Source organism: Phyllostomus hastatus, unplaced genomic scaffold (genome assembly GCF_019186645.2).
Source record: "Phyllostomus hastatus isolate PE091 unplaced genomic scaffold, TTU_PhHast_1.1 phas_contig_468, whole genome shotgun sequence".
Taxonomy (NCBI): domain Eukaryota; kingdom Metazoa; phylum Chordata; class Mammalia; order Chiroptera; family Phyllostomidae; genus Phyllostomus; species Phyllostomus hastatus.
In genome coordinates, this window is record NW_025333884.1 from 2,173,400 (window position 1) to 2,187,087 (window position 13,688).

The 13,688-nt window shown below is 57.6% G+C and overlaps 1 protein-coding gene across 1 annotated transcript in view; it reads left to right on the forward strand.

Moving 5' to 3' along the window:
* The window catches only part of CLPTM1 (CLPTM1 regulator of GABA type A receptor forward trafficking), a 28,009-nt gene extending 14,579 nt beyond the window's left edge, over positions 1-13,430 (forward strand). The window contains exons 6-14 of the mRNA XM_045845144.1: positions 6,477-6,562; positions 7,214-7,334; positions 7,902-8,146; positions 8,807-8,900; positions 10,765-10,955; positions 11,222-11,317; positions 11,618-11,753; positions 12,315-12,482; positions 12,692-13,430. Coding sequence (XP_045701100.1) covers positions 6,477-6,562; positions 7,214-7,334; positions 7,902-8,146; positions 8,807-8,900; positions 10,765-10,955; positions 11,222-11,317; positions 11,618-11,753; positions 12,315-12,482; positions 12,692-12,987 — 1,433 coding nt within the window. The 3' untranslated portion in view covers positions 12,988-13,430. The remainder of the gene's footprint in view (positions 1-6,476; positions 6,563-7,213; positions 7,335-7,901; positions 8,147-8,806; positions 8,901-10,764; positions 10,956-11,221; positions 11,318-11,617; positions 11,754-12,314; positions 12,483-12,691) is intronic.
* Positions 13,431-13,688: the final 258 nt, after the last annotated feature.

Sequence of the window (13,688 nt, forward strand, 5' to 3'; positions counted from 1 at the left end):
GTGGGCACTGCCCAAGTGTGTGGCCCTCGGGGAGTCTGTGGGACAGTGCCTCGCTCCCGTTTGACCTGTTTGCACGGGGCCTGCATGGCGGTGCCGTGAGCCCTTGGCGATCAGACACAACACCTCCGAGCAGTGCCCTGTGGTGTCCAGGCAAGGTGCTGAGGGCCCTGGAATTGGATATGGCCCCCATTCTCGGTCTTGCTGGCTGCCAGCTGGGGCTGAACCAACCCCTGGGACTGCAAGTGCCCCCCGAGAAGCCCTGGGTCAGGGGTAGCCATTTATGACTTCTAACACGGCCTTACACTGAGACAGATTTTCTCTGCCCAAGGCATCTTCTAAAACTTTTACTTACCTCTTGTTACAAGTACAGTGCACCCTTGAACAGCACAGGGGTTAGGGGTACAGGCCTCTGCACAGTTGAAAATATACGTATAATTTTTTAAAGGTTTTATTTATTTATTTTTAGAGGGAAGGGAAGGAGAAAGAGAGGGAGAGAAACATGAGTGTGTGGTTGTTTCTTGTGAGCCCCCCCACTGGGGTCCTGGCCTACAACCCAGGCAGGTGCCCTGACTGGGAATCAAACCAGCGACCCTTTGGTTTGTAGCCCGTGCTCAATCCACTGAGCCACACCAGCCAGGGTTGTATGTATAATTTTTTGCTTTTCTTTTTCTTTTGTATTATAATTGTTTTACTCCCCCAAAACTTAGTTGTCCCTGGTATCTGTCGGGGGTTGGTTCTAGCATCCCCAGCAGGTACCAAACTCAAGGATGCTCAAGTTCCTTATATAAAACAGCATAGATCAGTGCACATGGTTGGCTCTGCATCCGTGGATTCCCAGCCACAGATCAGAAGCAGTGCAGATACTTGTTTTCACATCCTCGTGAAATGGACCTGTGCAATTCACACCCATGTTATTCAGGGCTCAACTGTATGTGGTTTAAAATTCAAATGATCAACACAGTGAAACTCATGAGCCTCCTGTTTCCCCCTTTCCCTCCTCCCCCAGTTCCCACCCACCACAGGCAATGACTTTCGAGTTCATTTAGCTGTTTCTTCTGCTTTTTAATTCCCTGGCTCCCAAAGACAAGCCAATACCTCAATTTCTTGCTTTTTCAGTTTGAGATGTTATTTCCTGACTTCCTACTCTGGAAGAGGAAATCCCAGCACATTAACATAATTTTGATTAGGTTAACATTTGATATTCAAATGACTGAGGGTGTGACTCTGTTTACATCTGAACCACACTGTGAACATAGTTTGTTTTTTCTTTTCTGTCCAACTTCTCCTCGTCCATGAGATCCATGACTGTTGGCATAGTTTTGCTTGCTCTTTAGTGTCATTGTCCTGGAGTACACTGTCTCCTGATGTCTCTCGCAGAAATCTCTGTGCTTTCTGTATTTGAGTTTCAGCAGCTCTGGAGAAGGCTCTTTTTTTTTTTTTAAAAGATTTTTAATTTATTTTTAGAGAGGGGGAAAGGAGGGAGAAAGAGGGAGAAAATATCAATGTATGGTTGCCTCTTGCACGCCCCCTACTGGGGACCTGGCCCACAACTGAGGCATGTGTTCTTAACTGGGAATGGAACTGGCAACCCTTTGCTTTGCAGTTCAGTGCTCAGTCCACTGAGCCACACCAGCCAGCGCTCTCCTGTGAATTTTGAGAGCTCCATCTTGCTTTCATTTTCCTGTGCCTGTGGATTTGTTGATGATCCATCTGGCTGTTTTGGGTAGCACAATAACAGATTTACTTCTATTTGTGTGGTTATGTCTTTCTTACTTATTTTGATAAAAAATGTCCCAGCTCTGATTGGTGTGATTCAGTGGGTTGGGCATCATCCCGCAAAGCAAAAGGTCGCCAGTTCGATTCCCAGTCAGGGCACATGCCTGGGTCGTGGGACAGTCCCTGGTTGGAGCTCATGCAAAAGAAGTTCATATTTCTCTCACACATCAATGTTTCTCTTTCTCTCTTTCTCCTTCCCTTCTCCTCTAAAATTAAATAAATAAAATCTTTAAAAAAAATAAAAATATCCCAGTCTTTGTGGCTGGGACCCCAGACCAGCGATCTTGGGCAGGATGGTGCAGAGGGACCAGGTCAAAGTGCTGCATTTTGGAAAATGTGAAGTAACAAGAATTCGTTCAGAGACTTTTTTGTGCCACAAGAAATAAAAGCAGTTACAGCTGTGGAGTGAGATAGAAATGCAACATCCAGGGTTGGCTGATGGCAGAAATCGGGATACTGGCTCTTCGTCAAGTACTGATGGATGCTGAGCTGGGAGAGCAGCGCCTCCTGCTTCAGTCAGCAGACAAGCCTGCCAGCGTCCCCCCATCAGTGGAGGGTAGTGCTGTGGAGCCCCTTGAGAAAGATACGGGAGAAGCTGAAGAGAAATGTAACATTTAATAAAAGTTGCCCCGGCTGTTATGGCTCAGTGGATTGCGTGCCATCCTGTGAACTAAAATGCCACCGGTTCGGTTCCTAGTCAGGGCACGTGCCTGGGTTGCAGGCCGAGGGTGCCTGGTTGAGGGTGTGCAAGAGGCAACAAATCGATGTATCTCTCATATGTCAGATGTTTCTCTCCTTCCTTCTCCCTCTCTCTAAAATTACATAAATAAAATTTTTTTTAAAGTTTTAATAAAATGCACTGCTGAGGAACGTGCGGTGGGTGAAGTCTCACAGCCGCTGGCTTCTCCACTCCGTGGTGCAGTCCCCCTGTCTGTAGGGACCGCGGGAAATGACTGTGAAGGGGGGAGAGCCATCAGCTTCAGAACACAAAGCGTGCCTGCTGACGGCAGGACACAGAGTCAGAAGAACTTGCAGCGGCGTTGGGCAGGAAGGGCCAGGCGAGCACACAGCCATGTTCCGGGGACTTGGCTCGTGCCCATGTCAGAGGCAGGCCTTGTCATCGTGTGTCCTCGGCCCACAGGCCGCGCCCCTCGGAGCTGTGAGCCAGGCCGCGGAGACTGTAAAAGCCGAGACAGGAAAAGGAAGTGTATGAAGAGTCGTCCTAGAGCAGAAACAAAGCTTTAGGGCAACACATAATGAAATCCCTTCTACTTCCAGAGTGCTAAAATCTAAATTGGGTACACTTACCTTTGATCACATTTTGGTTTTTCTTCTCCAGAAGTTAAGCTAGTTTACGTTGAGGTCTTACAAGTAGAACTAGAGATAGAAGAAAGGTCTTAGGGGGGAAAATGGAAGGATAACTGAAGTGCGAGGAAAGATGTCAGTGGTGGACAGACTATTCCGTGACTAGGTTCTAACATTAACCGGACTCACTGAGGTGTGGCCCCTTCTCACTGACCCGTCTCAGCGCCCACCCCCAGCACCTCCACGCCCAGTGACATTGTCGTTACCACGGAACTGGTACGGGGCTGTCAGCAAAGTGGGGAGGCACTGCAAGTCATGATTGGACAGTCTGGATGTGATATATTTTTATAATTTCTAGATTTAAAACATAAGCCAAATAAACATGTGATTTAAAAAGTTAAAAAAGAGCCCTGGCTGGTGTGGCTCAGTGGACTGAGTGTTGGCCTGTGAAGTAGAGGGTCACTGGTTCGATTCCCAGTCAGAGCACATGCCTGGATTGTGGGCCAGGTCCCCAGTGTGGGGTGCGTGAGAGGCAACCACACATTGTTTCTCACCCCCTCTTCCTCCCTTCCCTTCTCTAAAAATAAGCAGATAAAGTCTTAAAAAAGTTAAAAAAGAATATCCCAGAGGATGACCTTTTTTGTTATTATCTACACTGCATTGAACAGAAGGTTGGCGGCTTAGTGCCCCTGTGTGCCGAGCTCTGTTTTAGGTGAGTGAGTCTGGAATGTGCTCTTTGATGTTCCGCCTGCTGCGGAGATGTGGGCAGAGGTGAGTTGAGGGGGTGTGGCCTTCAGGGGTCATCCCTAAGGACAGGCCCCGCAAGTGGGATTCCTCAGGTCCCTGGGGTGGACGTGCCTGACACCTCAGAGGTTGCCTTGAACATGACCCAGGTGGGTGGCTGCTCGCTTGTGTCCAGTTGGCCCTCACTGAGGCCAGTAGTTTTTGTGGTTTTGCCTTTGGGGAATGAGACCTTGTCGCTGTGTGGTGGGCGGTGTTCACAGTCACAGGGACGGTTGTCAGTGTGGGCTGCGAAGTAGCCTGCGGCCGGTGGACCTGGAAAGCCCACCAGCAGCACCCAGCCCTGCCGCACAGCTGGGACCCCTTGGAGCAGGGACTTGGAGCTGGCCACCCACTTCCAGGGAGAAGGATGAGAGGGTGGGGGCAGAGCAGCCCCTCCTTGAAGGGCCAGCACTCGGGACACTAGAGCAGCACCATCCCCTAGAGAGACAGTGCCAGCCACTGCGTCGTTTTAACTTTTCTAGCGGCCACGTTAGAAAACGAAACTATAAAGTTAACGTTAGTAACAATTTTATTGAGTGACATATTGTCATTTCAACATGTAATCAGTGTAAAAGTCACTGGGATTCTCATACATTCTTGTTCTTCCTCTGCGTGGAGTCTCCGAGTCGGGTGTGGGCTGCACTCACAGTGCCCCCCGTCTGGTCAGCCCCGTCAGCGGTGCTCAGGGGCCTTGTGTGGCTGCTGCACTTCTAGGAGCTTGAACTCCAAGAAAAGGGGGCTCTTTCCTCCCCGCAGAAGCCAGGTCCACTTTGCATTATAATCCCATCTGCGTGCTTCCAAGCTGTAGAATGTTCTCCACCTGAGCCACAGCCTCTCTCCTGGGCCTCCTCCTCCAGGCCCCCTGGGGCCCAGCTAGGCACGGCTCCTCCCCCCCCTGCACAGCCTCCCCTGGGTGCGGAACAGCGGCGGAGCATGTCCCTCTGGAACTGGTTCTTTGGGATGCCCACCCCCAGGTGTCACTGCTCCCCCGGACCTGGGGCCGAGGTCTCAAATGCATTAGTAATGACAGAGGCGATGACATGATGTCTATGTTCACAGTAAGGGCTTCAGGCCCTGGGCCGAAGCCCTGAGTCCGTTCCTGGAAATGTTTTTGAGCATGAGCTTGTGTGTAGTATCCAGATGGCTGAAGCTCTTGTTCTGAGTGGGTAGGAAGGATCTGGGCCCTAATGTTCGTGTGTATGTGACATGCAGGGACCCTCTGCCTGGCTGGGCTCTGTGGAGCAGAAAGCCACTTCCCAGTGGTCCTGCCGAGAAGAAGTGGGGCTTTTGTCCCCACTCTCCAGAGGAGGGACTGAGGCCTGGGGAAGTGACATGGCTCACCAGCATTGCTCATCTTGTGTGAGACAGCCAGGCTGTGTGACTCTAGGGCTCGTGGGCTCGCCCAGCACCCTCTCCCATCTCCCCATCTCTCTCTGGCTCCTGGGGGCAGGATGGAGAAGTCACAGGAGGGGCAGGCCGCATTTTCCCCCAGCGTGCAGGAGAGCTGAAAAGGACCCAAGCAGGGTGGAGGTGAGGAGGTTAGACATAAGCAAGCACCTGCTCCTTCCTCCTGGCAAGTTTCGGCATGGCTCAGGCAGGGTGGCAGAGGGCCCGTGGTCAACCTGGCTCCTGCAAGAGGAAGTGAGGTCTCCTCCTCCTGGCTGGGGATTCACAGCCCCAAAGCATTTCTCACACCAGTGGTTCTGGGCCTTCTCCGGAACTGTCTGCAGCTCACCGGTGTATGCTCATGAACCCCTAGTTGTCACGGGGCACTTGCCAGGGGCCCATCCCCTCCTAGGGTCCACAGACAGGCTGAGGGGGCAGACAGCAAACCAACCAGTGGGCGTGCGGATTGGGGGCAGTGTTGGGATTGTGGAGGAAAATAGAAATGGTGAGGAGCGTGACTGGCTGGCCTCCTCGCAGGCGTGTAGGGAAGCCCTGTGGGAAAGGGGCATTCACCAGGGACTTGAGGGGTGAGGAGCCAGCCAGGAAGATCCCAGCCATGGTGGATATGTGTCAGGGGGATGGAGCAGCGTGACCGAAGGCCCCGGGTTGATGCATGTGAGGAGGGAAAAGAGAGGTGGGCGAGGGCTGGGGCTTGTGCACATTGGAGGTGCCCTGCTCAGGCGGCAGGAGCCATCTGGGGTTTGGGAGTGGGAGAACAAGACCAGACCCTCGGTTTAGAAGAACTGCTGGCCACCAAGCAGAGAGAAGGTCACAGGAGGCCAGCGAGGAGGTGACTGCAGTCATCCAGGAGGGGCCCTGGTAGTTGGGCACCACCAGAAGGAGTGGTAGTTGGGTTGGAGGCGCGTGCCAGAGGCGGCATCCCCAGGACAGGCAGGGTGGGACAGACACAGCAAATGGTGGAGCAGGAAGACTCCATGTTTCTGCCCTGAGTCCTCTGCTGGATGTTGGTGTCGCTGTAAGGATGGGGAAAGCGGGACTGGGTGGGGTCTGAGAGGGCAGCTCGGGCTTGCTGGTCGCTGTTCCCGTCAGTTGGAGGGTGGGACAGTGGGAGTCAGGGAGCTGGTGATCAGCTCTGGGTGGGCAGGGGTCCAGGCCCCGGATCCTAGCGGACTTCACGTCCACCCGCTCTCTGCTGCCCTCCACAGTGATCAACAAATATAAGCGCCGGCGGTTTCAGAAAACCAAGAACCTGTTGACAGGAGAGACAGAAGCTGACCCGGAAATGATCAAGGTAAACGAGCGGAGCTCTCTGTCCCTGGGTCCTGGGGGCGAGTGGGGGGGTTTGCTATTCGAGGCCCAGCAGCCAGCCCTGAGCTGCTGTGGGGGCTCGGTCGTCTTCTTTCCTCTCTGACCTCAGTTTCCCTTTCTGGACGTGGGGTTGGGAAGCAGGGAAGCAGGGCTACCTCTCAGGGAGTGGGAGGATTCCAGGTGAGGGTGGGTCCCTTCACTATTCCTGTTTTCAGATGGGGACACTTGCCCGAAGTGTCACAGCCAGGAAATGACAGGGCAGGACTCACACCCAAGCAGGCAGAGCAGGGACCAATGATGAGTTTCCAGTAGGAATTGTGGGTGGGCTGGGGGCGCCAGGACGTTAACCTGTGCTGGGTGCCAAGAACCTTTCTTTCCTGCGAGGTGGTCCCCGGCAGGTGGTCCGGGAGGGTGGAGGCTGTACGTGGGCCCTGCTTCAGGCCTGGGTTTCCCACTGTCGGGTGGCTGGGGGTGCCGAGCTGTGGGGTCTGTGGAGGCTCCCGTGGGTCTGGCCGGGGTGAGCCCCCAGCCAGTGGTCACTCTGCTGGTTGCTCTTCTGTCACAATGGTCTCGGGAGCCCTCAGAGGAAAGCGAGCAGGTGCCTCTGAGCCCCACCACCCCCGTCTCCCCTCAGAGAGCCGAGGACTATGGACCTGTAGAGGTGATCTCCCACTGGCACCCCAACATCACCATCAACATCGTGGACGACCACACGCCATGGGTGAAGGGCAGCGTGCCTCCACCCCTGGACCAGTGTGAGGCCCCCAGCCCCCAGGGGCTCCTGACCAGGCCTTTTCCTTGTCTCCTGGGTCTCTATCTACCCAGTCTGCCCACCCTGCCCCAGCCCTCCCTAGATACTCCCCTTTTTTCCTTGCACACCTCTGGTGACCCCAGCCCTGACCACCAGTGTTTCTGAGCCAGTCTGCAGACAAGGCTCCTGCAGCCCACGAGCTGTTTTCAAACAAATGTGCATCACTTGCTGACTTGAAATTGGGACAGCATCGCTTAAAAAACCCAGGTTCCTGACTTCTTTGATAAAACCCTGATATGTGGTCACCCCTGGGGCTGCCGTGGGCTGGAGCTGAGCCAAAGCTGTCCCCTTCGCTGGGGCCTGCCCAGCCCTTCCTACCCTGTTCCCTTCGCTGAGATCAGGTGGCCCTTCAGCCTCATGGTGGAGCCGCTAAATGTCCCGACCTCCCATCTCTGTTGGGGCCCCTCTGAATTTTCCGCCTCGTCCTGGAGGGCCTGAGGCAGTCTCCCACCCGCGAGGGTGCCCGTGGCTCTGGCCCAGGCTGAGCAGTGCCCTGCCCGTGTGCCTGCAGATGTGAAGTTCGATGCCGTGAGCGGCGACTACTACCCCATCATCTACTTCAATGACTACTGGAACCTGCAGAAGGACTACTACCCCATCAATGAGAGCCTGGCCACCCTGCCGCTCCGCGTGTCCTTCTGCCCGCTCTCGCTCTGGCGCTGGCAGCTGTACGCCGCCCAGAGCACTAAGTCACCCTGGAACTTCCTGGGTGATGAGCTGTATGAGCAGTCGGACGAGGAGCAGGACTCGGTGAAGGTGAGGTGGGGGTGGGTGGGGGCTTCCCAGCACCCTCCTGGGCTGCAGAAGGGGAAGTGGGCCAGGCTGGCGGCCTGGGGACCTCCGGCCAGTGCCACCCTGACCAGTTTCACAACCTCCCGGAGCCCTCCCCACCCGCAGCCCCGGCTGACGGAGCCCCGACTCCGAGGCGTCTGTTGTCCTCCTGTCACAGCCTTTCTGTGTCCTTGGCCGCGCTCTCTGGGTCTGGGCCTCCCTGCCCTGCTCCACAGCCTGTTTCTCCCTAGCTGTGGGCTCTGACCTGATGTCTCTGCTCACTGGCACCATCCTCTTGAGCATCCCCTGGTGTCCCCATCTTTCTCTGCCTGTGTCTGTGACATTGAGACTCCGTAGTGCCTGCCTGGGGTTGTCTTTAGTGCTGGGTTTCTGTTGTCACTCCATCTCTCTGTCACCCTGCCTCTCTCCCCATCGCGGTCTCCCTGTCTCGACATCTCCCTCTGCACCACTCAGCCACCCCTCCGTGCCCACCTGTCCATCTCTGGCCAGCCCCAGGGCCAGGTCTGTGAGCAGGTTCTTCTGGGGATCCAAGAGGAGAGAGGGGTTGGCTAGTTGAGGTGCTGCGTTGGTCAGCCCCACAGCGAAGCCATGGCAGTGCTCATAGGTGTCTCCCCCCACCCCCAGGTGGCCCTCCTAGAGACCAACCCCTACCTGCTGGCACTCACCATCATCGTGTCCATCGTCCACAGTGTCTTTGAGTTCCTGGCCTTCAAGAACGGTAAGGGTGGGACCTTGGGGCCTGTGAGAGGCCATAGAGGGCTGAGGGTGGTAGGGTGCCTGGTCGGGGGATAGGGTTTTCCCCCTCTTCCCTCATTCCCCATAGGTCCTCTGCCTACTGGGGGTCTCTCAGTCCCACTCTCCAAGGCCTGGTGCACTGGCAAGGATGATGACCCCAAAACTCCCAGCCCAGAAACTCCCATCCACCGGGCGTGGTGTGGGGGGAGGGGCCGGGCCGGGGAACTCCGAGGCCTGGAGCAGGGAAGCCCCAGAGCTGCTCCCATCACCCTGCCCAGCAGGCTGCCTGCTGGGAAAGGTCCTCTCAGGGCTGAGTGGACAGGGCCCATCCAAGTGGGAAGGTGACAGCCAGGTCCCCAGAAGGCCCCTATGTTCCAAAGGTCAGCAGGAGTGATGGCCAGGGTGTGAGGGGTCCGGCCAAGTGGCGGGTGCTGTTCTGAGTGCCCTCACTGGTGAGCTCGTTGAGTCCTTGCAGCCACAGCCCCATGAGGAAGCCTGTCGTTACCTCCACGCTTATTGAGGAAGCCAGAGGCTCAGGGGGATGAGCTAACTTGCCCACAGTCACCCAGCTCCGATTGGCAGAGCCAGGATTGGGGCTCAGGCAGCTGGCTCTGGCACCCACTTTCATCCTCTTGGTCTTGCCTTAAGACAATATTGCTGTGATTAAAAGTTACATTCTAGAAGATCGTAATATCAAAACTGGACAGGAAGTGCCGACCACTGATAGGGAGTCCATTGGCCGTGGCGTGTGCAGGTGCCGGCTCACAGACACTTCTGCTGACCGTGAGCTGCGTCAGCTGGGGTCCCTCCTTTCCTGATGATATGTGAAGGCACAGAGGGGGCGGTTACTTGCCCAAGGTCACACAGCAGGGGCATGGGCCCTGGGTGAGCCCGGCTTTACACTCCATGCTTGTTGCCTCCCTGGTTGGAGCAGAACTTGGATCTCTTCGCCCCCACCAGGTCCCACCTGCAGACCCATTCTCCCTGGTCAGAATTGGGGAGGTTTCTGTGAATGTGCCCTTTAAAACTCGGGGTCTGCTGGGGTCGGGGGAGCCTGCGGGTGTGCTGGAGCTCCAGAATCAGAACCAGAGCTGGGGGCAGGGACGTCGGCCAGGCTCACAGCCTCACTCACTGAGTGCAAAGCTGGCCATGCTTGACTGCAGGCCAGGCTTCACGACGGGCGGCCTCCTGTGGCTGCAGGTATTAAACACTCAACCCCGGCAGCATCAGGCGGTGCTGACAGGGAGCCCGGGGCTCAGAGTGGGCAGACCTGGGCCCTGTGGGCTGGGTCAGGAACAGGTGCTCCGGTTGGAGGCTGGAGCCTGGAGTCCTCGTGTGTACCCCAGATGTCTGCGGGGTTCACTTCCCTCACAGCCTGAGGGTGGTGGGCCGGAGGGGTTGGTTTTAAAGTGTGTGTCCCAGGTCTTCCCAACCACGGGAGGCAGCCTGGCACCAGGGTGGACGGCCCAGGTCTGGTGTCACCACAACCCAGCTTCCAGCCAGATTCTGCGAGGCCAGGCTGCGAGGCCTCAGGGAAGTGGCTTCTCTGACCAGCCCTTAGCAGCACCTGGTGCGTGGTGAGCACGTGGGACGGGGCAGCAGTCACTGTCACTAGTCGAGGGACTCCGTTCAGAGCAGGGATGTCAGATGCGAGGACGGCAGAGGTTCTGCCTGCAGTGCTCCAGGTGGCTCCCGAGAAGCAGAGGCTCTTTCTGGGTTGGAGGGGGGTTGTGTGCACCCCTCCCCCTTGGGCGACCCAGCACCTAGCCTGGGGTCTGAGGAAGGAGGGGCCCGAGAGAGCCTCAGGAAGGACTCGGCTCAGCTTGCGGCCCCCATCCCATGCACAGACATCCAGTTCTGGAACAGCCGGCAGTCCCTGGAGGGCCTGTCCGTGCGCTCCGTCTTCTTCGGCGTCTTCCAGTCCTTCGTGGTCCTCCTCTATATCCTGGACAACGAGACCAACTTCGTGGTCCAGGTCAGCGTGTTCATAGGGGTCCTCATTGACCTCTGGAAGATCACCAAGGTCATGGATGTCCGGGTAAGGCTGGGCAGCTATGCTGTTTTGGGGGCTGCCAGGGGTTAGGAGGGGGCCTGTCTGGTCAGGCGGGCTCTGGAGCTGGCCCCCGGGTGTTTCCCAGCGCCCGCTGCACTCCCAGGACCAAGGGGATTTTCGCACCAGGGGATTTTTCGGGTCATGTGTGGGGCAGGGGAACTGGGAACAGTGGGGAGGGGCAGGGGTTGGAACAGGCACTGGGTGGCGGGAGCCAGCACTGCAGCCGACCGTGGCCCCCTCCCTGTCTGCAGCTGGACCGGGAGCACAGGGTGGCCGGATTCTTTCCCCGCCCAACCTTCAAAGACAAGTCCACGTATGTCGAGTCCTCGACCAAAGTGTATGACGACGTGAGTACCCCCACAGTGGGCCACGGGGAGGGTTTCCGGGCACTGCACTCTCCTGGGGGACTGGGGGGCAGGTGACAGGGCATCTGCCTGAGGGTTGACAAGCCTGCGCTCTGTGACCTGTCACACCCTCCAGTGTCACCCACCTGCCACGTATACTTCCTGTCTGAATCCAAAGTTCCCAGGGCAACCTGGAAATTCCCCTGGGCTGGCCTGCCAGACCAGGTGTGGGTGAGGACAGGGATCAGGGGTGTTGGGTGGGGCTGGAGGGGCTGGGTCCTAACCCCACCCCGTCCCCCACAGATGGCGTTCAGGTACCTGTCGTGGATTCTCTTCCCACTGCTGGGCTGCTATGCTGTCTACAGCCTTCTGTACCTGGAGCACAAGGGCTGGTACTCCTGGGTGCTCAGCATGCTCTATGGTTTCCTGCTGACCTTTGGTGAGCCCCTCCACCCCTCGCTGGGCCGTGCTGGGGACTCAGCAGTGATCCTGTCGGGCCATCCTGGCCCGGCCCTTGAAGCACTCAGGGGCCAGCGTCGGGGGCAGACTCGTCCCCAGACAGGGACAGCCCAGGGTGGGCAGGGGTGGCGCACGGGTAGCCTGGAAGAGACAGTTGGTCTGGTCTGGGGGTCAGGGAGGGCTTCCTGGAGACTGTGAACAGCCCTTTAAGGCCTCATCCTCAGGGGACCCACGCAGTAAACAAGCAGTCGGGTGACTCGCAGCCTGTGACGGGTGCCTGGAAAGGGTCGGGTGAGGGGTGCACAGTAGTCGGTGGTCAGGAGGCCTGTCCAAAGAGATGATGTGTGAACAGGTGAGAAAGATGCCACAGGAGGGAGCTACTCAAAGGTCCTCAAGTGGGACGTGCCTGGGGGGTTGGAAGCAGCAGGGAGGCCGTCGTGGCCAGAGTAGAGTGAGTGAGGAGGGTGCTGGAAGTGAGGTCAGAGGTCGAGTATTGGGACACCCCTCTCTGCTCATGGCTGTCCCCTTACTTCCACCACAGGTTTTATCACCATGACACCCCAGCTCTTCATCAACTACAAGCTCAAGTCTGTGGCTCACCTGCCCTGGCGCATGCTCACCTACAAAGCCCTCAACACCTTCATCGATGACCTCTTCGCCTTTGTGATCAAGATGCCCGTTATGTACCGGATCGGCTGCCTGCGGGACGGTGAGGCACAGCAGGCGGGCGAGCGGGAGGCTCCTGCTGGAGCTGGGCAGGCACAGGCGGGGCTCGGGGCTGAGGGAGGCGCCCTGCTCCTGGGCTGGGGGTCAGCTTGAGGGGGCTCGGCCCACCTTTGCAGGACCTCCCCACACCCACCTGATGGTGGGCCAGTTGGGCCCCTTCCCTTCACACTGCCCCCCTCACCCCACCTCTAGATGTGGTCTTCTTCATCTACCTCTACCAACGGTGGATCTACCGCGTCGACCCCACGCGGGTGAACGAGTTTGGCATGAGTGGCGAGGCCCCGACAGCAGCTGCCCCCGTGGCAGAGGCCCCGACGGCAGCAGGGGCCCTCCCACCCCCACCCACTCCCACCCCTGCCACGACCACCTCTGCCGCTGAGGAGGAGGCCTCCTCGCCCCTCCCTGCCAAGTCCACCCCGGGCGCCAGCTCCACCGCTGAGCCCCAGGAAGTCCCTCCAAAGCCAGCAGAGGACAAGAAAAGGGATTAACTGTTCCTGGTCCTCACCATCCACTCTGGCTCCTGGTGACCACCTCCCCTGCCAACCCAATCCCCTCGCCTCCCTCCCTGTTGCCCTTTCCCTGGACAGATCGGGCCGGGGCAGCGGGAGGCACCCCCTGGGTCAGGGCCCAGTGTGTGGTGTGGGGGTTGGGGCAGGTCAGGGCACGTGGTCTGTGGAGGCGCTGTCTGTCTGTCTGTCTGTTCCTGTGTTCTAGCCATCTTGCCCCGCCAGCCCAGCACCATTGGGAATCATGGTGAAGCCGACGTGGCACTGCTGAGGGTTGGGCCGGGCTGGGGAGAGGCCAGGGCCCTCTGTGGGACTCCCACGGCCGTCCATCGTCTTGTCCCGCATCCCTGACCAGCCCATCCTCCCAGACGCCGCCCTTTAACACAGTCTGGATTTAATAAATTCATGTGGGTGTTTAACTTAAACTCAACAAACCCCCCTCGTGCCTTCCTTCCTCTGTCACCTCGGAGAGCAGGTATGGGTGGCTCTCCCAGGTCTGGGAAGGAGACCTGCAGAGTGCAGGACACGGTGCTGGGCCAGGCCCCTTCCCACTCTACTGCCCCTCCCAGCAGCCCTCTGATGGGCCTTCCATAACTGTCCCCATCTCACAGATGGGGAGCTGCTCGTTGTGACGTCGCTGCGCTGTGCTCTGACCCCTGAGGCTGTGTCTGGCTAGCCAAGGC